The sequence below is a fragment of the Saccopteryx leptura genome, chromosome 10, assembly GCF_036850995.1.
Source record: "Saccopteryx leptura isolate mSacLep1 chromosome 10, mSacLep1_pri_phased_curated, whole genome shotgun sequence".
NCBI classification, from domain to species: domain Eukaryota; kingdom Metazoa; phylum Chordata; class Mammalia; order Chiroptera; family Emballonuridae; genus Saccopteryx; species Saccopteryx leptura.
Window position 1 is genome coordinate 7,253,780 of NC_089512.1, and position 19,902 is coordinate 7,273,681.

The 19,902-nt window shown below is 62.8% G+C and overlaps 3 protein-coding genes across 3 annotated transcripts in view; all 3 read left to right on the plus strand.

Moving 5' to 3' along the window:
- COL7A1 (collagen type VII alpha 1 chain) overlaps window positions 1-15,598 on the plus strand; it is a 33,500-nt gene extending 17,902 nt beyond the window's left edge. The window contains exons 65-118 of the mRNA XM_066350980.1: window positions 311-346; window positions 419-454; window positions 578-673; window positions 792-827; window positions 914-949; window positions 1,050-1,097; window positions 1,417-1,452; window positions 1,586-1,708; window positions 1,786-1,986; window positions 2,416-2,451; window positions 2,528-2,581; window positions 2,767-2,835; window positions 2,912-2,956; window positions 3,140-3,202; window positions 3,287-3,331; window positions 3,683-3,718; window positions 3,861-3,896; window positions 4,035-4,079; window positions 4,295-4,327; window positions 4,403-4,465; window positions 4,557-4,592; window positions 4,672-4,752; window positions 4,888-4,956; window positions 5,059-5,094; window positions 5,168-5,209; window positions 5,315-5,359; window positions 5,447-5,491; window positions 6,090-6,125; window positions 6,212-6,271; window positions 6,402-6,509; window positions 6,679-6,750; window positions 6,901-6,936; window positions 8,698-8,757; window positions 8,889-8,933; window positions 9,160-9,195; window positions 9,308-9,343; window positions 9,423-9,479; window positions 9,628-9,699; window positions 10,131-10,202; window positions 10,450-10,485; window positions 10,777-10,857; window positions 11,108-11,161; window positions 11,236-11,289; window positions 11,370-11,432; window positions 11,878-11,940; window positions 12,044-12,160; window positions 12,332-12,409; window positions 12,506-12,559; window positions 12,729-12,777; window positions 13,387-13,419; window positions 14,274-14,360; window positions 14,516-14,605; window positions 14,740-14,937; window positions 15,289-15,598. Coding sequence (XP_066207077.1) covers window positions 311-346; window positions 419-454; window positions 578-673; window positions 792-827; window positions 914-949; window positions 1,050-1,097; window positions 1,417-1,452; window positions 1,586-1,708; window positions 1,786-1,986; window positions 2,416-2,451; window positions 2,528-2,581; window positions 2,767-2,835; window positions 2,912-2,956; window positions 3,140-3,202; window positions 3,287-3,331; window positions 3,683-3,718; window positions 3,861-3,896; window positions 4,035-4,079; window positions 4,295-4,327; window positions 4,403-4,465; window positions 4,557-4,592; window positions 4,672-4,752; window positions 4,888-4,956; window positions 5,059-5,094; window positions 5,168-5,209; window positions 5,315-5,359; window positions 5,447-5,491; window positions 6,090-6,125; window positions 6,212-6,271; window positions 6,402-6,509; window positions 6,679-6,750; window positions 6,901-6,936; window positions 8,698-8,757; window positions 8,889-8,933; window positions 9,160-9,195; window positions 9,308-9,343; window positions 9,423-9,479; window positions 9,628-9,699; window positions 10,131-10,202; window positions 10,450-10,485; window positions 10,777-10,857; window positions 11,108-11,161; window positions 11,236-11,289; window positions 11,370-11,432; window positions 11,878-11,940; window positions 12,044-12,160; window positions 12,332-12,409; window positions 12,506-12,559; window positions 12,729-12,777; window positions 13,387-13,419; window positions 14,274-14,360; window positions 14,516-14,605; window positions 14,740-14,937; window positions 15,289-15,305 — 3,291 coding nt within the window. The 3' untranslated portion in view covers window positions 15,306-15,598. The remainder of the gene's footprint in view (window positions 1-310; window positions 347-418; window positions 455-577; window positions 674-791; window positions 828-913; window positions 950-1,049; window positions 1,098-1,416; window positions 1,453-1,585; window positions 1,709-1,785; window positions 1,987-2,415; window positions 2,452-2,527; window positions 2,582-2,766; window positions 2,836-2,911; window positions 2,957-3,139; window positions 3,203-3,286; window positions 3,332-3,682; window positions 3,719-3,860; window positions 3,897-4,034; window positions 4,080-4,294; window positions 4,328-4,402; window positions 4,466-4,556; window positions 4,593-4,671; window positions 4,753-4,887; window positions 4,957-5,058; window positions 5,095-5,167; window positions 5,210-5,314; window positions 5,360-5,446; window positions 5,492-6,089; window positions 6,126-6,211; window positions 6,272-6,401; window positions 6,510-6,678; window positions 6,751-6,900; window positions 6,937-8,697; window positions 8,758-8,888; window positions 8,934-9,159; window positions 9,196-9,307; window positions 9,344-9,422; window positions 9,480-9,627; window positions 9,700-10,130; window positions 10,203-10,449; window positions 10,486-10,776; window positions 10,858-11,107; window positions 11,162-11,235; window positions 11,290-11,369; window positions 11,433-11,877; window positions 11,941-12,043; window positions 12,161-12,331; window positions 12,410-12,505; window positions 12,560-12,728; window positions 12,778-13,386; window positions 13,420-14,273; window positions 14,361-14,515; window positions 14,606-14,739; window positions 14,938-15,288) is intronic.
- Window positions 15,599-15,918: 320 nt separating this feature from the next.
- On the plus strand, window positions 15,919-17,275 carry UCN2 (urocortin 2). Its single transcript, XM_066352124.1, has 2 exons — window positions 15,919-16,008; window positions 16,925-17,275. The coding sequence occupies exon 2, from the start codon at window positions 16,937-16,939 to the stop codon at window positions 17,273-17,275; it is 339 nt and encodes a 112-aa protein (XP_066208221.1). The 5' UTR covers window positions 15,919-16,008; window positions 16,925-16,936.
- Window positions 17,276-18,741: 1,466 nt separating this feature from the next.
- PFKFB4 (6-phosphofructo-2-kinase/fructose-2,6-biphosphatase 4) overlaps window positions 18,742-19,902 on the plus strand; it is a 29,645-nt gene continuing 28,484 nt past the window's right edge. Inside the window, exon 1 of the mRNA XM_066350840.1 lies at window positions 18,742-18,831. Coding sequence (XP_066206937.1) covers window positions 18,765-18,831 — 67 coding nt within the window. The 5' untranslated portion in view covers window positions 18,742-18,764. The remainder of the gene's footprint in view (window positions 18,832-19,902) is intronic.

Genomic DNA, 19,902 nt, shown 5'->3' on the forward strand with positions numbered 1-19,902 from the left:
ACCCACCAGGACACGCAGACCCATGCCCAGGTACACGTGCCGATACACCGACCAGGACACGCGGGCATTCACCGTCCCCAGAGATGCACAGGTGTGGAGTTACATGCAGAAAGCCGGAGGCAGGAGAGCATGTGTGGTTTAAGTGTGGAGGCGAGCAGACCCATGCAGGCACACTCTTGGAAGGTCACACGCCATGCACGAGACACACAGAGGCTTGGCCCGCTGGGCACAGTTACCCGAGAGCTGCCAAGGCAGGGTCTTGCAGCCAGATGCTGGCCAATGTTTGTGCTGATGCGAGTCCTGCCCACAGGGAGAACCTGGGGACCCCGGAGAAGACGGGAGGAAGGTAAGGCTCTTCACTTGGGGTTTGCCCTGACCTCAGATCGGGCCATGTCTGAGGCACCCTTGTCTTCCACAGGGAGAGAAGGGAGACTCGGGCGCCCCTGGGAGAGAAGTGAGTGCTGGAGTCTTCTGCAACCTCTAACCCCTGACCCTGACCGTGACTCTGACCCTGTGATATATGACTCCAGTCTTTTCTGGGGTCTCATGGTCCTGATGCTGGCTGCATCCTTCACAGGGTCATGATGGCCCCAAGGGTGATCGTGGAGCTCCTGGTCTCTCTGGACTCCCAGGACCCCCGGGCCTCCCTGGGCAGGTCGGCCCTCCTGGCCAGGTGAGTGTTCAGGGTCTATCTATGACTTGAGAGCAACAAGGGCCATTGTGTTCCCACTAGAAACCCTCCCAGGATGCCATGCTTCTGTGTGACCCCTTTGTGTTCTGTCCTGTCTCAGGGTTTTCCTGGCGTTCCAGGAAGTCCGGGCACCAAGGTGAGTGTGCATATGCTGGGTGGGAGGGGTGCGAGGGGCTGACCAGGGTTGGGGCATTCCCCCACCTCATCATTCTTGGTTTGCAGGGTGACCGCGGGGACGCTGGATCCAAAGGCGAACAGGTGAGGCCCCGCCTTCTTCCATGTGCAGGCAGCCACAGCACCCACAGGTGCACACACGCGGCCCGCAGGCTGGGTCCAGCAGCTTGTCTCTTGTCTCCAGGGCCTCCCAGGAGAGCGCGGCCTGAGAGGGGAGCCTGGCAGCCTGGCAGTGAGTGAAGCTGGGGACCTGGTCTTTGACTCTGTGTGCCCGCCTTTAGGGGCCACCTCCCTAGCCACGCCCCCTGGCTGTGAGGTCCCATGTACTCTGTCCTGTGTGCTTGGCCCCCTGCCCTGTTGGGATTCCTGTAGCCTACACTCAGGGGCACCTGGGCAATGGGGGCATGCCGGGGAGGGGCTCCCAGTGGCTTCAAGCACCTCCACCAAGGGCTGGTGCTGGGGAGGACGGCATGGCGGCTATTTCTTGAAGCAGGGTGGGGCAGAGGCAGGGCTTCGCTGCAGGCAGCCCCTCACCCAGCTTGTGTTTCCAGAATGTGGAGAGGACGCTGGAAAATATTGGGATCAAGGTAGGTTGCTTGGGGGCTGGGTGTGGGCGCTGATGGGGGCCCCCTGGGCCACATACGCCCACGGAGCCGGGCCAGAACGTGTGAGAGGCTGCCGCAAGGGGCCCTGTTCACCTGGCTACTCACTGTCCCTCAGACGTCTGTCCTGCGGGAGATCGTGGACACCTGGGAGGAGAGCTCTGGCAGCTTCATGCCGGTGCCCGAACGGTGGCGTGGCCCCAAGGGGGACCCTGGCGAGCGGGGTCCCCCAGGCAAGGAGGTGTGTGCTGGCTGCCCGGTGGGGGTGGCCCGTGGGGAGTATGGCTGCATCCAGCTTCCGCCCTTCTGCTGCCCCAGGGGCCCGTCGGCTTTTCCGGAGACCGCGGGCCGAAAGGAGATCGCGGAGACCCAGGCCCCCAGGGGCCACCTGGCCTGGCCCTTGGGGAGAGGGGCCCTGCTGGGCCTCCCGGCCTGGCCGGGGAGCCTGGAAAGCCTGGTATTCCCGGGCTCCCCGGCTCGGCTGGGACTGTGGGGGAGGCCGGCCGGCCGGGAGAAAGGGTGAGCCTGGGGCTTGGCGGGGAGGGCCAGGGAGGTGGGGGAGAGGGGCCGGACTGCCTGCAAACGTGGCCCCCGGGGAGGGCCAGGGAGGTGGGGGAGAGGGGCCAGACTGCCTGCAAACGTGGCCCCCGGGGAGGGCCAGGGAGGTGGGGGGGAGGGGCCGGACTGCCTGCAAACGTGGCCCCCGGGGAGGGCCAGGGAAGTGGGGGAGAGGGGGACTGCCTGCAAACGTGGCCCCCGGGGAGGGCCAGGGAGGTGGGGGGGAGAGGGGCCGGACTGCCTGCAAACGTGGCCCCCGGGGAGGGCCAGGGAGGTGGGGGGGAGAGGGGGACTGCCTGCAAACGTGGCCCCCGGGGAGGGCCAGGGAGGTGGGGGGGAGGGGCCGGACTGCCTGCAAACGTGGCCCCCTCCCTGCCATTTGCACTTCAGGGAGAACGGGGAGAGAAAGGAGAACGCGGAGAGCAGGTGAGCTGGGGGGCCCACGGGGTGGGGTGGCCGAGGGGCTGAGCTGCGGCAGCTGCCACTTCTCTCTCGTCTGCAGGGCAGAGACGGCACTCGTGGCCTCCCTGGACCACCGGGCCCCCCTGGCCCCGAGGTGACCACCCCAGCCTTGCCCTGGGCCTTGTGACTGCTGTCGCTAGGAAGCCACCATTAGTGTAGGCCCCAGAAGCTCCATGTGATGTCTCTGACTCCATAACCCTCTGGGACCCTGTGATCTGGGATGACCCCTCCTTCTTTCTGTGACAGACACGTCTCTTTCCTGTGACCTTGTGCTTGTAGGTGACTGTGGACAAGCCAGGTATTGGACTATCTGGAGAACAAGGACCCCCTGGACTCAAGGGTGCTAAGGTCAGTGTGTGGGATCAAACTGGAGGCCGCCTCTGGCCATGGCACCCGGGCCTGGCTTGACGTGTCATCCCCACAGGGTGAGCCAGGCGGTGACGGTGACCGAGGCCCCAAAGGAGACAGGGTGAGACCTCCCACCCCCCCCACGACTCTCCTCCTCTGAGGGGGCCTCCTGTGGTGGGGGGGGTGTGGGCATGTGGCCGTGACCGGGGGCTCGGGGGATGTGGGCACGTGGCCGTGACCGGGGGCTCGGGGGATGTGGGCACGTGGCTGTGACCGGGGGCTCAGGCGTGACCTCCCCTCACAGGGCGCGCCAGGCACCAAGGGAGACCAGGGGGAGCCTGGACAGCGAGGTCATAATGGCAGCCCGGTGAGTCGGTCTGGCGTCTGCAGTGCCTGGGACGGTCTGGGGCGGGGGACAAGGACAGGGTGGCCTGACACCTCCTCTCTCCAGGGTCTACCAGGAGAGCGCGGTGTGGCGGGGCCTGAAGGAAAGCCGGTGAGTGGTGGCGGGACCAGCCCGACCCAGGTCCTGGGGAAAGACGTCCCTCTGCTGTGTGCTGGCGGCTGTGTGCACGTGTCACTGGTGATCAGGAACAGCGGGGTGTGCCCGTGTGTCCGTGGGGGAGCGGATGCACAATGTGTGTGTGTGTGTGTGTGCGTGCGTGCGCGCGTGCACGCGCAGAAGCCTGTGTGTGTGATCCGTGAGGAGCAGTCCGTGGGTCTGGGGTGATCTGTGCCTGGGATGGATGGGACACAGAAGTGGGCCCCCAGGCAAAGGCCTCCAGAGGGCGGAAACAGACCTCACGGAGGCCCAGATTGAGGCTCAGTGGCCCCCTTCTCTATTCAGGGTCCACAAGGTCCCACGGGGGCCCCTGGCCCAGTGGTGAGTACCCCAGAATCCTCACCCCTACTGTGCCCAACCTGTGCCCATCCTGTGCCCAACCCCACAATGGTCAGCACTGCCTCAGTTTTCCGGGTAGGGTGGTACTGGCTTCCCCTCTTTAGACACCTTCTCTCTCCCCCAGGGTGGCCATGGAGACCCCGGACCACCTGGTGCCCCGGTGAGTGACAGAGAGCACTGCCCAGTGGGGGTGGGGCAGGTATCAGTCCCCACTGGTGAGCCAGGCCTTGTTTGTGTCGATCCCTGAGCCTAGGTAGAACACTGACTGCTGGCCCCTGCCCTTGACACTTTTCTCTAGGGTCTTGCCGGCCCCGCAGGACCTCAGGGACCCTCTGGCCTGAAGGTGAGTAGAGGTGTGTGCAGGCGTGTGGCGGGAAGGAGGAGGCTCCTGAGAGCTATGTCCAAATCAGGGTAACATCTGCCAACCTGCTGGGATGTCACTGTCCTGCAAGGAGGCTGCACAGCAAGGTGCCCCATCCCTTGGGGCTCTGCTTGTGGCCTTGGGCCGAGCACCTCCTGTCCTTCTGTGGACTCATGAGGTCCCTGGGTTCTTGGCAGGGAGAGCCTGGAGAGACAGGACCACCAGGACGGGTGAGTGGCCCAGGCGGTGGGTGGAGTCTTGGAGCAGGGTGGGGTTGGCACAGTACTGACCTCTTTCTCCCCCAGGGCCTGCCCGGACCTACTGGGCCCGTGGGACTTCCCGGGCCCCCTGGTTCTTCGGGCCTTGTGGTAAGTGACTGCCCTCTGGCCCCAGCAGAGACACCATGTCCCTGTCCCATGTTCTTCTGTGTACTTGTCACATTTGACTTTCCCCCCTCAGGGTCCTCAGGGGGCACCAGGTTTGCCTGGACAAGTGGTGAGTCCCGAGGGCCAGGGCTGGGCTGCAGGGGTCCTGTGGCAGTGGGCAGGCCTCTGACAGGGCTCCTCCCTCTCAGGGGGAGACAGGGAAGCCTGGAGCCACCGGTCGTGATGGTGCCCACGGCAAAGACGGAGACCGAGGAGCCCCTGGTGTGCCGGTGTGTGCTCTGAGGGGAGCTTGCTGCAAGCTTGTGATGGGGCTCAGGGGGGAGGGGGGACGGGAAGAAAGGGGGAGGGCTGGACAGCGGGGGAGGGCGGCGGTGGCACTGAGTTCCGCCCACTGCTCTGCACAGGGGTCGCCAGGTCTTCCCGGCCCCGTAGGACCTAAAGGAGAGCCTGGACCCATGGGGGCCCCTGGACAGGTGATTTCTTACCCCCCAGCCTGGTTTGTACCACTTTTCGGGACAGCAAGGTGGGGGCCGACACAGGAGGTGAAGTAACTAACTCACTAAGCATCCCCATAGGCTGTGGTCGGGCCCCCCGGAGCGAAAGGAGAGAAGGTGAGTGTGGGGGGTCTGGGGAGAAGGGCCAAGTGGGGGGCCCGGGAGCCCCACTGAGCCCTCTCCTTCACAGGGAGCCCCTGGAGGCCTTGCCGGAGACCTGGTGGGAGAGCCGGTAAGTGTGGGACCCCCACCAGCCCAGCTCACCCTCCCTCACGGCCCTCAGCTTTCATAGCAGGCCCCACATTTGACCCCGTTGCCTCCTGACCCATCTCTCTAGGGAGCCAAAGGTGACCGAGGACTGCCAGGGCCTCGGGGAGAAAAGGTGAGGTGGGCGTGGCCCCAGGCCTGAGCGCTGGGCCTGCGGGTGGAGGGTTGGTGGCCGGAGCCCGTCACCTCCCTTTCTGTGCAGGGGGAAGCCGGCCGCGCCGGGGAGCCTGGAGACCCTGGAGAGGATGTGAGTCTGGGGTCCGGGCACGTCAGAGCCTGGGTTTAGGAGTGCAGCTGTAGACATGGGGACCATTCCTGGGCCTGGGCCCCTGTCGGAACCCAAAGCGGGCGGCGTGTTACAGCCGTCAGGATCCTGCTCCCGGAGCCCACACTCCCGGGCTCGGGGCCCATCTGCGTTGTGTGCCCCCCTCGGTCTTCCGTCCCTCACCATGTCTGACCCCCCAGGTCTCAGGACACAGTGCAGTGCCTGTGGGCCTCTCCTTGGCCATGTTTACGCCTCTTTCCCTCGTCCCATCTGTGCTCTGTGTATCTAAGCTCACGTCTGTGGGTGGGCTGCTCCTGTCCTAGCTCCTATGTGTCTACGCTCACATCCCTGGTCCCATATGTCCGTGTCATGTGTAAACTCCACGTGTCTGTGGTCATGCCTGAGGGTCTCCCTGTCTGTGCCCTCATGGGTCCGTGATCACCTCTGAGATCCCATGAGCCAATCCTTGGTGTCTGAGTTCCCATGTGTCTGTGATCACATCGACACTCATCTGGGACTCTTTGGGGACCATGTCTGAGCTCTGGGTCCATCTCAAGTGCTGTTTACTTTGATTTTTTAGGGTCTTAAGGGGGCTCCAGGACTCAGGGGTCAGAAGGTAGGTGTGCCCCAAAATGTCCCTCCCTGTTGGGGGTCATGGTCCTGAGACTCTCTGAGTCTAATCTGACCCCTTTTACCTTTAAGGGTGACTCAGGAGTTGGGATCCAGGGCCCCCCTGGGCCAACTGGCCCTCCAGGTCCGAAGGTGAGTCACTATCGCACCCCCAGTGGTGGGGCAGGGGCAGGGAGGCCCTAGCGGAGGGAGGGAGAGGGATTCTGAGGCCAGTCCTGGGAAGGGTCCTGCTGAGACCACTCCTCCCTTTGCTGTGTTCCAGGGAGACGTGGGCCCCGTGGGCCCCCCCGGCACTCCCGGAATTGTTGGCTTCCCTGGTCAGCCAGGCCCTCGAGGAGAGATGGGTCAGCCAGGCCCCAGCGGAGAGCGGGTAAGGGTGCTGGGAGCCACATGAGACCGGGTGACTTCAGGGCCTCTGAATCCGATAGCGGGTGAGGAGAGGGGCTCAGGCCCCACCTCAGGGCTCCAGGTCGTGGGAGTCAGAGGGGGAGGAAGGGTCCCAAGTCACCTTTGCTTCTTTTCCCTGGTTTTTCTGGTAGGGTCTGGCAGGCCCCCCAGGGAGAGAGGGAGCTCCAGGTCCCTTGGGGCCACCTGGACCATCAGGGTCAGTGGTAAGTAGACGTGCCCCCACCCCCTGTGTCTGATTCCCGTGTTGACGTCTGTCCGTGTGAGAACTGAGGCCGGGGGCTGTGCCACACTGTGTGGCTGGGTATACTGTGTCCCTTTGAGGGGCACAGACCCTCACCTCACTCTGCCCACAGGGAGCGCCTGGGGCCGCTGGACTCAAAGGAGACAAGGTAGACGGGACAATGCTCCTGTCTCTGTCCTGCGCTGTCACCCCCAACCTCCACTGACCCCCGTCACCCCCAACCTCCACTGACCCCCGTCACCCCCCAACCTCCACTGACCCCCGTCACCCCCAACCTCCACTGACCCTGTCACCCCCCAACCTCCACTGACCCCATTATCCCCCAACCTCCACTGACCCCCGTCACCCCCCAACCTCCACTGACCCCCATTATCCCCCAACCTCCACTGACCCTGTCACCCCCCAACCTCCACTGACCCCATTATCCCCCAACCTCCACTGACCCTGTCACCCCCCAACCTCCACTGACCCCCATTATCCCCCAACCTCCACTGACCCCCATTATCCCCCAACCTCCACTGACCCCCATTATCCTCCAACCTCCACTGACCCCCATTATCCCCCAACCTCCACTGACCCCGTCACCCCCAACCTCCACTGACCCCGTCACCCCCCAACCTCCACTGACCCCCATTATCCCCCAACCTCCACTGACCCCATTATCCCCCAACCTCCACTGACCCCGTCACCCCCAACCTCCACTGACCCCGTCACCCCCAACCTCCACTGACCCGTCACCCCCCAACCTCCACTGACCCCCGTCACCCCCAACCTCCACTGACCCCCATTATCCCCCAACCTCCACTGACCCCCGTCACCCCCAACCTCCACTGACCCCGTCACCCCCCAACCTCCACTGACCCCGTCACCCCCAACCTCCACTGACCCCCATCACCCCCAACCTCCACTGACCCCCATTATCCCCCAACCTCCACTGACCCCCGTCACCCCCAACCTCCACTGACCCCGTCACCCCCCAACCTCCACTGACCCCGTCACCCCCAACCTCCACTGACCCCCGTCACCCCCAACCTCCACTGACCCGTCACCCCCCAACCTCCACTGACCCCCGTCACCCCCAACCTCCACTGACCCGTCACCCCCCAACCTCCACTGACCCCCATTATCCCCCAACCTCCACTGACCCCGTCACCCCCAACCTCCACTGACCCCCATTATCCCCCAACCTCCACTGACCCCGTCACCCCCAACCTCCACTGACCCCCATTATCCCCCAACCTCCACTGACCCCGTCACCCCCCAACCTCCACTGACCCCCGTCACCCCCAACCTCCACTGACCCCCGTCACCCCCAACCTCCACTGACCCCGTCACCCCCAACCTCCACTGACCCCCGTCACCCCCCAACCTCCACTGACCCCGTCACCCCCAACCTCCACTGACCCCGTCACCCCCAACCTCCACTGACCCCCGTCACCCCCAACCTCCACTGACCCCCGTCACCCCCCAACCTCCACTGACCCCGTCACCCCCAACCTCCACTGACCCCGTCACCCCCAACCTCCACTGACCCCCGTCACCCCCAACCTCCACTGACCCCCGTCACCCCCCAACCTCCACTGACCCCGTCACCCCCCAACCTCCACTGACCCCGTCACCCCCCAACCTCCACTGACCCCCGTCACCCCCAACCTCCACTGACCCCCGTCACCCCCCAACCTCCACTGACCCCCGTCACCCCCAACCTCCACTGACCCCCGTCACCCCCCAACCTCCACTGACCCCCGTCACCCCCAACCTCCACTGACCCCGTCACCCCCCAACCTCCACTGACCCCCATTATCCCCCAACCTCCACTGACCCTGTCACCCCCAACCTCCACTGACATACCATGACCCTCTGTCCCACGCTGACCCGTCACTGTCCCTGGCGTCCTGTTGACCCACAGGGAGACTCTGGAGTCGGGCTGCCCGGGGCCCGCGGAGAGCGTGGGGAGCCAGGTGTCCGGGTACGTACCCCTCTCTCTGCAGCCCCGGCCCACCTCAGGGAGCCACATGGGGACTCCCGTTATTACTGATCTTGCCTTTCTTGCCTTTCAATCCAACCTTTGGTTCAATGAATCTAAATGTCACCATCCAGGGTGAAGATGGCCATCCCGGCCAGGAGGGACCCCGTGGACTTACGGTGGGTCCCCTTGGGGAAAGCACCTGTGGTGTGACTGTCACCTGCCCATGCCCTCAGGGCCCTCGGGACACTCTGCAGCCCTGCCCAGCCCTCTGGTTCTACCCGCCTGCTCTCCGGCCCTTCGTCTCCTCTATTCCCCCGGGCCCCCAGTCCCCCCCCACCCCTGACCTGTCTCCCCACAGTCCCCCCAGAGTCCCTTAGCTCACAGTCTTCTTCTCCCACACAGGGCCCCCCGGGCAGCCGGGGGGAGCGCGGGGAGAAGGTAAGGATGTGGGGAGAAGGCCCCCGGGATGAGGGGGGGTAGGGATTATCTTGTAACTCAGGACTTGGGGACCCCTGTGTTTGGGTGAGACTCACAGTCTTCCATCCAATAGGGCGACCCTGGAACCGCAGGGCTAAAGGGTGACAGGGTGAGTGTGGGCACGGGGGAGGGCAGGGGCAAGGACCAAGGGTGCTCCTGACTCCTCTGACCATGCCCCATCCATTCAGGGTGATTCGGCCATAATTGAGGGGCCGCCGGGGCCACGGGGTGCCAAGGGGGACATGGTGAGTGGGTCTGTTTCATGTGCAGACTGGGTGTCCCTTGGTCGTGGCTGGGACTTCTGTCGGGGCTGGGTCAGGAGATCTGAGAGACCAAACCCTCAGAGGGTGAGGGACCTCCAGCCCCGCCCCTGACTTCTGACTCCTGACCCAGGGTCAACGAGGGCTGCGAGGTGCAGATGGTGACAAAGGATCTCGGGGAGACAGTGGGAGCCCTGGAGAGAAGGTATGGGGAAGAGGGGGTACTCTTTGTGGTCAGGAGGGGTTCCTCTGGGCTGCGAGGACCAGAGGGGAGAAAGGGAGGTGGCTTTCTGGGAGGCAGGGGGAGGGGTTCGCTAGGCCACAGCCCCCCCAGGGAGAGGCTGAGACAGGGGCTCTAGGGAGGGCCCAAGGGCCTGGGCTGAAGTCACAGGGGAGCTCTGGGAGCAGGAAGAGGCTTCCTGGGGACTAGGGGCACCCCAGGTGTGTTTAGGGGCCCAGTGGTAAGAGGGAGGGCAGTCTGGGGGGCCTGCTATGGCACAGGCTAGGGGGTGCAGCCACAAGGCGGTGGAGGGAGTGGCCCTGGGGAGCTCTGTCCCAGCTGGTGGGTTCCAGTCACGCTCCCAGCCTCCAGCCTGGCCTGGTACTGACTGTGTCCTTCTCCTGTCACTCTTATAGGGCGCCAAGGGAGAGACTGGTGACAAGGGCTCAGCGGGGCTGCTGGGAGCACGTGGACTCCCAGGATCTAAGGCAAGCCCTGCCCCAGGGCCATATGTCACACACGTGTCCCATGGGTGTCCTCTGAGTGTTGAAGGGTCTCCAGCCTCCCTCACTGTTGGCCACATATGTATTCACACAGGAATTGTGTGCAGCCTGGGCCCTGGCCCAGAGTCACTGAGTGGCTGCATGTGCCGCAGATCGGCTAGCAGGGGGCACAGGCATTCTGAGACAGACACACTCAAGGGCCACCTCCCTTACCCCGCTGTGTGTCCCACAGGGGGAGCCTGGTGCTGTAGGGATCCCTGGTGACCCGGTAAGATGCCCCTGACCCCACAGGGACCCCGTCCCCTCGTGGTGTCCTCAGGTTGCCCAGCAGCCCCCAACCTCACAGTAACCCCTATGATGGTTCCACCCACGCGGTGGACTTCTGCCCCTGCTGACCCTTGTCCCCATGGAAAACCCTGCCCTTCCAGTGAATTCTGGCCTCCCAGGGTGGCTCTCACCCCATGGTATTCCCCAGTCATTACATCCAGACCGACTCCCTTTGATTCCTTGCTGACCTCCCCTGACCTCCCCTGACTTCATATTGACCTCTCTCCCCCAGGGATCCCCAGGGAAAGATGGAGTCCCTGGCATCCGAGGAGAGAAAGGGGATATGGGCTTCATGGGTCCCCGGGGCCTCAAGGTAGGAAGGGGACAGGTTTTTAATTCCTTGTCAGGAGGCCTGATGCTGGAGGGCGAGGTGTCTGGGGTCAGAGGTCAGGTATCCGGGATCAGATGTTGGGTCATCCAGAGTTGAATGTGGGGCTGTTAGGTCAGAGGTTGGAAGGTGAGAGCTTGGAGTGCCTGAGATCAGTTTGCAGAGCGGTTTCGGGGCCAAGGGGTTACAGGGTGAAGTATCTAGAAGTCACCGCCCACCCGCTTGCCTTCCGCAGGGCGAACGGGGCACTAAGGGAGCCTGTGGCCTGGACGGAGAGAAGGGGGATAAGGTACAGAGGTGAGCCGGGCCCCGGGTGGGGGCAGGGCTGGCCGCTCAGGCTGACCCTCCACCTGACGCCTGCAGGGAGAAGCTGGTCCCCCGGGCCGCCCGGGGCTGGCAGGACGCAGGGGAGAGACGGTGAGCACAGGCACCCCCAGAGCTGGGAGGGGGTGGGTGGCCCGGGCCTCGCTCACTCACGCTCGTCTTCTCTTCTCCAGGGGGAGCCGGGTATGCCAGGCCAGTCGGGGGCCCCTGGCAAGGAGGGCCTGATCGGCCCCAAGGTAGTGCCCTCTCCACAGGGGACATGAGGGGAGTTAGGACGGGCGAGGAGGGTCATGACGGGATTGTGAGGGTTTCCCGCGAAGGAGGTGGTGGAAGTCGGGACACCGTGGGGTGGAGTGGAGCTGGTCTTCAGGGTTCGGGGTGGGTCAGGGGCACAGCAGGGTTTAGAATGGGGAGATAGGCGGTGGGGTGGTGTAATGTGTGGGTTAGGGCTAAGGGTTTATGTCAGAGGGTCAGTGTAGGAAAACAGGTGGAGTCAGGACAGCGGGGTTCTAGTGCAGCTGGGGGCCTGGGGCTCACAGTGGAGGGAGGGAGGGGCATAGGCTGGTGGGGTCCCAGGTGCTCGGGTTAGGGAAGGTCGTGGCCACTGGGCCAGGGCGCCCATGGCCGTTGGGCTGAGGGAGGCCAGGGCAGAGGGTCTTTCATACTGCCTTCTGTTCCCAGGGTGACCGAGGCTTTGATGGGCAGTCCGGACCCAAGGGTGACCAGGGCGAGAAAGGGGAGCGGGTAAGTTGAGGCCAAGGTCATGGTGAACCAAGGAGATTGTGTTCTCTGGGAGTGAGTCCATCTTTGGGGGCACTGTCACTGACTCGGACTTGTTTCTCCCCAGGGGGCCCCAGGAATTGGTGGCCTCCCAGGTCCCAAGGGCAATGATGGTGCTAGTGGTCCACCAGGGCCACCTGGTAGTATTGGTCCCAAAGGATCTGAAGGACTTCAGGGCCAGAAGGTGAAGACTCTTGATCCCTGAACCTGCCTGCTCTTCCAGCCTCACTGGCTTCTGATCTTGTAACCTATCTCCCAGTCCCCGCTCCAACCTCTGACCCTCTAATCCCCAGCTCGCCCTACTTTGACCGCCCCCCACCGCTGACTCTGCTCACCTGGTCATTATGTCTGACAGGGTGAGCGAGGTCCCTCTGGACAGAGTGTGGTGGGTGCCCCTGGTGTCCCTGGGACCCCTGGAGAGAGAGGAGAGCAGGTGAGTGGGGATTCCTGAGCTTGGAATCAGAGATTGCGGTGACCTCTGGTGTCCCTGAGATCAGAGGTCACAGCTTGGACCCACCGTTGCACGTAGGGCCGGCCGGGGCCTGCTGGCCCCCGTGGTGAGAAGGGAGAAGCCGCGCTGACAGTGAGTGTGGCCTGGTGGGCCGGGGCCCTGCCTCCCGCATCCACACCCTGGGCTCAGGTCCCTGGGCCTCTCACTTGATGCTGTCCCTCCACCATCCTTGCATCATGTGCCCTTTGTCCTTCCCTGGATCCGTGGGTTCTTCGTGATCCTTGTGGTCTGGTGCCCCCAGGAGGATGACATTCGGGGCTTCGTGCGTCAGGAGATGAGTCAGCACTGTGGTGAGTGCGGGCCTGCCCCACCGCAGCACCCCTAGAAAGGGTCAGGCAGGGTCCCCAGAACTTATGGGGGGCAAGGAGTCAAGGAGATGGGCAGATATGAATGGATACACGGGATGCACGTGCTCAGGACAGGACCTCCCCACTGGAGACACAGGCAGAAGCAGACAGACATGAGTGATTCTGGATGCCCAGTACGGCCACGTGTGGAGAGGGTGGGGGGGAACAGCGCTGGTCCCTCTGGGCCCGGCATGGGGCAGGCCAGGGTTTCTCTGATGGCCAAGGGGTATCAGACAGTGAAGCTCTGTCCCCTCCTGTCTCTCTGCTGCCACTGCCTTCTCTCTGTCTCCCGTCTGCCTGTTTCTGCCATCACTGTCCCTCCTTCTTGCTTGCCCTGTGCTGACCTCTTCCCAACTTTTCTCTCGTCCTTTCTGTTTCTTCTCTGCCTTTCTCCCTTTCTCTTCCTCTCTATCTCTCTGCGTCCCTTCCTCTCTCTCTTGTCTCTCTTTCCCTCCCTGTATACATACCCCCTGTGTGTCTCTCTCCCATGCCTCTTTCCATCTTTGTCTCTTGCTCTCTCTCACTATCTCGCTGCGCCCTCTGTCCCTCCAGCCTGCCAGGGCCAGTATGTCGCATCTGGGTCACGTGAGTAGTTTTCTGGTATTTTTTGCTCCCAGAACTTCCCTCATCCCAGGCCCTGCCCTGCTCATCACCTGGTCCTCTCAGCAGGGGCCGGGCTGGGGTGTCCACCATGATCACCCCAGGCCCTGCCATGCCCGGCACCTGGTCCTCTCAGCAGGGGCCAGGCTGGGGTGTCCACTATGACGACCCAAGGCCCTGCCATGCCCGGCACCTGGTCATCTCAGCAGGGGCCAGGCTGGGGTGTCCACTATGACGACCCAAGGCCCTGCCATGCCCGGTACCTGGTCATCTCAGCAGGGGCCGGGCTGAGGTGTCCACTATGATGACCCCAGGACCCTGCCATGCTCATCACCTGGTCCTTTCAGGAGGGGCCGGGCTAGGGTGTCCACCATGATGACCCCAGGCCCTGCCATGCTCATCACCTGGTCCTCTCAGCAGGGGCCGGGCTAGGGTGTCCACCATGATGACCCCAGGCCCTGCCATGCCTGTCACCTGGTCCTCTCAGCAGGGATTAGGCTGGGGTGTCCACCATGATGACCCCAGGCCCTGCCATGCTTGTCACCTGGTCCTCTCAGCAGGGGCCAGGCTGGGGTGTCCACCATGATGACCCCAGGCCCTGCCATGCCCGGCACCTGGTCCTCTCAGCAGGGGCTGGGCTGGGGTGTCCACTATGATGACCCCAGGACCCTGCCATGCTTGTCACCTGGTCCTTTCAGGAGGGGCCAGGCTGGGGTGTCCACTATGACGACCCCAGGCCCTGCCATGCCTGTCACCTGGTCCTCTTAGCTGGGGCTGGGCTGGGCTGGGGTGTCCGCCATGACGACCCCAGGACCCTGAGCCCCTGCTCCTGGCTCCAGAACCCCTTCCTAGTTATGCTGCAGACACCGCCAGCCGCCCGCGCCTCCCTGTGCCTGTGCTCCGCGTTTCTCATGCAGAGGAGGAAGGTGAGGACAGCTGGGGATCCATGGGGCCTGTGTGGGTGGAGCACACAGGGCACATGCATGGACACTTGTGCGTACACGTGGGAGACTGTGGGCTGGGGTTGGGCAATACCAACCTGGCCCAGCAGCGGCCCTCAGCACACCCCACCCTGTGGCAGGCCGTGTGCCCCCCGAGGACGACGAGTATGAGTACTCTGAGTATTCTGTGGAGGACTACCAGGACCCTGAGTCTCCCTGGGATAGCGCCGGTGAGAATGGTGGCTGGGCCCGGAGGGGTTCCGCAGGGGCAGGCAAAGCTGGTCCCTGCCAACCTCGGGTCAGCTCCTGTCTCTCTCTGACTGTCACCATCCCTGCTGACCTCCTGACCCCCCATTGACCCCAGACCCCTGCTCACTTCCGCTGGATGAGGGCTCCTGTACTGCCTACACCCTGCGTTGGTACCACCGGGCTGTGGCAGGCGGTACAGAGGCCTGTCACCCCTTTGTCTACGGTGGCTGCGGAGGGAATGCCAACCGTTTTGGGACCCGTGAGGCCTGCGAGCGCCGCTGCCTGTCCCAGATGGGCCAGAGCCAGAGAACAGGTATGAGCCTTCCCCTCCCGCTGCCCCCCAGGGGCCGACGCACTGAGCCTACCCAGATCAGGTCCTCGGTCAGGGTCCCGGGCCAGAAGCCCCCTCAGACTGGGGGACCTGGAACAGACCCTCAGGCCAAAGAGCTAAATAGAGAACCCAGCTATCAAGTCCCCAGTATGGTCCGCTCCGTGCTCTCTCCTTGAAAGAGCCGATACGGACCCCCTCTTAAAGGTCAGAGCCCCCACTCCTGTTGCCCCTCACGCCTCCGGCACTGATGCTTTGCCCAGTGCTGCTCTGTGCACAGCCCACGTGTTGGGGAAGGTCAGGTGGCTGAAGATAGCTCCCAACCTGCCCCGCCAGGTGCTCTCCGGAGCTGAGGCCCCGATGACGAGCTGACCCAGTGACCCTGGGAGGAGTCGGTGTCTCAGCAGGACCCTGCTGTCCCATTCCTTGGTGCTAGAGGCTTACGTGCACGTGAGCGTGCATGAGTCTGTCCGTTATTTTAGTGACTTGGTCCCGTGGGTCTAGCCTTCCCCCCTGTGGACAAACCCCCATTGTGGCTTCTGCCTCCCTGACCGATGACTCAGTGTGGGGGTGGCTGTGGGCAGTGAGCGGATGTGACTGTGTCTGACCCGCCCCTCGCCCCAAGCCTGTATGACATGGTGCTGATTCTGGGGGGCATTAAAGCTGCTGTTTTGGAAAGCCCTTGTGTGACTGCTTGGGGATGTGGGGGTGTCAGGAGGCTGGTTTTCCCTGGGAGGTCAGTACTATCCTGCACGGGTGTAGAGTCCCTCTGTCCAGCCCTGGTCACTGTCCTATGACCCTCAGGCCCCAACTTGTACCCAGAAAGGAGTAGACAGAGTGGGGACTGAGGGTATGTCCTCACTGCCCCCCAGGAGGGGATGAATCATAGGTAGGGGGCTGCCTCCTGCCAGGAGACATGCCCCAGCTCCCACCCCACGGGGCTGAGGGAGATAAATGGGCCTGAAGGGGGCCGAGGGTGAGGTCACAGCACGCCTGGCCCCAGCCCTGGGCAGTCCCGGTGGCCCTGACTTACCCCAGCCGAGGCTGCTGATTCTGGTAGGACTGGGGTCGGTGTGGGATGGGCAGGGCTTGGGGGTTGAGTGGGTCCAGGTTTTGGGTAAGTGGAGGTCTCTGGACCTGAGGGGGTGCTGGGGTCCCTGGCTGCTTCTCCTTCTTAAGGACCCCCGTTCCCACCCCTCTGTCCTGGACCTGCTGCAAGTGCTGTTGCTAAGACCTCAAGCTCTGCCCCCGGTGTTCCTCTGTCTGCACCCTTGTTTCCCTCCTGGCGTCTGTCTCCGGCCAGGTTCTTCCCACCAGGCCTCCTTTATTTACTTATTTACTTATTTATTTAATTGACTTAAGAGAGAGGGAGAAGGAGAGAGAGAGAGAGAGAGAGAGAGAGAGAGATCAAATCTGTTCTTGTATGGGCCCTGACCCAGGATTGAACCCGCAACCTTTGAGTATCAGGACACTAACCAACCGAGCTATCGCTGTCTGGCTGGGACAGGCTCTCTCTGTTTTGCTTTGCCATCCTCTCACCCATCGCCATCTTTTTCTTTTTACCTCCTCCCCCATTTCTTTTTTCTCCCTTCCTTTATAAATACAGATGCCTACACTGTCCCTTTCTGGGTTTCTCTCTCTCTGCCTCGCTCACACTCTTTCTCGCGCCACTGTCTCTCCTTCCTGCCCCTTCTCTGTCTCACTCGGCTCTCTTCATCTCTGTCTCTGCCACTCTCTGTCCCTGGCCTGGCCTCTCCAATCTTTACTTCTCATCTCAGTCTCTTCCTCAGTGTCTTGGTCTCTATCTCTCTGTGTTTCCCCTCTGTCCCTGGCCTGGCCTCTCCAATCTTTACTTCTCATCTCAGTCTCTTCCTCAGTGTCTTGGTCTCTATCTCTCTGTGTTTCCCCTCTGTCCCTGTCCCTGAGCCACAGCTGACCCCAGCCTCTGCTTGGGCCCGTGTTCTCCTCGCAGCCTGACCACGCGATGACCGCATGGGCTCTGCTGGTGCTGATGGTCCTGACTTCGGGCAGGGTCCCGCTCGTCCCGGCGACCCCTATCCCAGCCTTCCAGATCCTCCCTCAGAACTTTCCCCCAACCACTCCCTGCCCTGTGGCCTCGGAGAGCGCCTCGGCCAGCACCACAGGCCCAGCCACTGCGCGGAGCGCCCCCAGCCCCGGCCCCCGTCCTGGCCCACGCATCACCCTCTCGCTGGATGTCCCCCTCGGCCTCCAGCGGATCCTGCTGCAGCAGGCCCGCGCCAGAGCCGCGAGGGAGCAGGCTGCCTCCAATGCTCGTGTCCTGGCCCACGTGGGCCGCCGCTGAGCCTGAAGGACGGGCCGCGTGGGTGGGGAGCCCTTGATGGCAGCGGCGGAACTGGACAGCGCGGCTTCTGGGCACCGTGCATCCGAGCACCACCATGAGGTCACCGCCATGTGCTGTCAGTCGTATCAGAGGGCCTCCCAGAGTCAGAGCGTCTGGACAGCCACGTCAGGTGGCTGCCAAGTGGAGCCTTGCCATGCCTGAGAGCCACACAGACTTACAATGTGTCTGGACAGACTGGACACTACCGTGGAAGGTCACTCCACATGGAGGTGTGCTATGTGTGGTGTCCCATGGTCACAGAGCATCTGGACACCACCCCATGTGATCACTTTCACACCATTTTCAAGAACCTCAACACAGGAGCCCACCACTCAGTGTCTGAGCCCAGTTCACCTACGACCAGACCCTCGGGTCGGCCCTGCCTCCACAGGTCGCCAGACGGAAGGGCTGGCTGATGGCCACTTGCGTGTCTGTGCTCCCTGGGGCAGCACCCGCCCCAGATGGATGGGGCCGTCGGGGGCATTTCCAGGCACAGGTGGCTGTTGTGGAGAGTCTGTGGCTGAGGCTGCCGTGTGTGTGTGTATGTGTGTGAGTGTGTGTGTGTGTGAGTGTGTGCGCGAGCGCGCCTCTCTGATCTCTGACAGCTGCAAGTGTGTGTGAGCAAGGTGAGGCATGAGGGGGCTTGGAGGAACAGGTGTCAGTCCCCCAAACCTGCACGAAGCATGCAGAGCACACAGCCAAGCACTGTCCTCGCTGCACCCCTGCACCCCAGTCTCGGCCCCTGACACACGTGGCTCAGGGACAGGAGGCTCAGGCGGGGGCTTGGCCCAACTCTGCCTCTCCCTCATCAAAGTGCCCTGAACAAGTGTGCTTCCCTTTCTGAGCCTGTTTCCTCCTGTGGGGAAGAGTGATGCCACCAAGCTTCTTGTGAGCATTGAGTGACAGGTGTCCAGGGAGGTTCTGGGATGCTGGAAGTGCTCAATAAATGAAGTGACTGGAGAATGGGGTGACAAGGAGTCCCGCAGTCGTGTGCACCCGGGCTGTGACACACGGAAGCCAAGTCACAGCTGGCTCTGCTGCCCCTATGCCCACCCCACTCCCAGCCCCTGACCCCTTGGTATGGGAGGAGTAAGTTGGTTTTGCCTCATCTCACGCTGCCGACTCCGTTGCTGGGACTGAGATGGACTGACCTTCTGGGTGGTGTGGACAGGCCTGCCTGAGGATGGGGCAGGTGCTCTGGGCTGCGCCGACTACTCCAGCGGGAGATGAGAGCAGAACTGGGCAGTAGGGACAGCGCTGGCTGGAAAGAGGCAGTACTGGCCAGAGTGTGGCTGCCTGGAGTGGGGGCCCTGACGTTGATCTCGGGGAAAGCTGCCGTGGGGGCGGGCCGGGGGCGGGGCCACGGGGCAGGCTCCTCTCCCCAGAGCCCGAGGGCGGGGTTGCTGGACTCCACCCTGCAGGGGGCGGTAGCCCAAGCCAGTGGGGTTGCATGATGGACAGAGGCACGGAAGGAGGGAGCTTCCTGGCAGACCCCCGGTCAAGGAGCAGCAGGCCAGGTAGGCATAGGGTGGCGTGGAGAGAGTGAGGGGATTGGGAAATGACCTGGGAGCAGTGGGGTTGGCGCAGAAATGGTGTGAGGTTGCTGGGGGTCTCTGCAGGTATAGGGGTGCTCTGGGGGCATCAGCCTGTCCCTGGTCTGGAAGAGGGGGAACACTGTAGCCTAGCAGGGGCGAGGGAGCTGGGCCAAAGGGGAACTATAAATAGCTTCTCCCTCCAGCCCAGGAGGAGGGACAGCCAGCTGGAGCTGCTCAAGGCCTTGCTGCTGGGCCCTTTGCTGGCCTCTAAGGGGTCACGTTGGTCCAGGTACCCCCTCAGGGGTCACACCAGTTTGGGGAGATCCAGAAGCTCATTTGGGAAGTTTTTCATGATTTGGCTTTAGCGCTTAAACCAGAACACCTACTGTGGGCCTCATGCCCATCCTGAGCTGCACTAAGCACCTAATGTGTGCTCTGTCCTGGTCATGAACCTCTCTGAGCCCTTTCTGTGTTCCATGGCTGGTCCTGAGTCACTCTGAGCACGTACAGTGTGCCCTGTGCCAGGCTGGAATCAGAAAGTGTAGATCAGGGTTCCCAGTGCACTTGGTCACATGGCTCAATGCCTCCAAGTTGGAAACTCACACTCTGTGAGCTCTGGCCCCAGGGAGACACAGGATGATCCTTGGCCAGAAATGGCCAGAGGAAACTGGAACTCCTGGGAACTCCCTGAACCTCACAGTGGCAGCGAAGGGGAGAGGAGGAGGGGAATAAATGGGACGGGAGGCAGCAGAGAGCAGCAGGCCCACTAAAGCCTGCCTGTTTCTTTTCTTTAGAGAGAGAAACACTGACTTGTTGTTCCACTTATCTATGCATTCATTAGTTGAGTCTTGTATGAGCCCTGACCAGGTTCCAAACCGCAACCTTGGTGTATTGGGGTGATGCTCCAACTGAATTACCCAGCCGGGGCCTTGCCTGTCTCTTTGAGGGCCTAGATGCAAGCCTTGTTAGTGTGTGTGCATGTGTAGCTGTGCACACACACATGCTTTCGTGCATTGGCATGTGCGTCTGTGTAGTATTCATTGAGGTCCCTGG

What these genes read in the sequence shown, in the direction of transcription:
- UCN2 (XM_066352124.1), top strand. Translation starts at nt 16,937, where the DNA reads ATGACCGCATGGGCTCTGCTGGTGCTGATGGTCCTGACTTCGGGCAGG.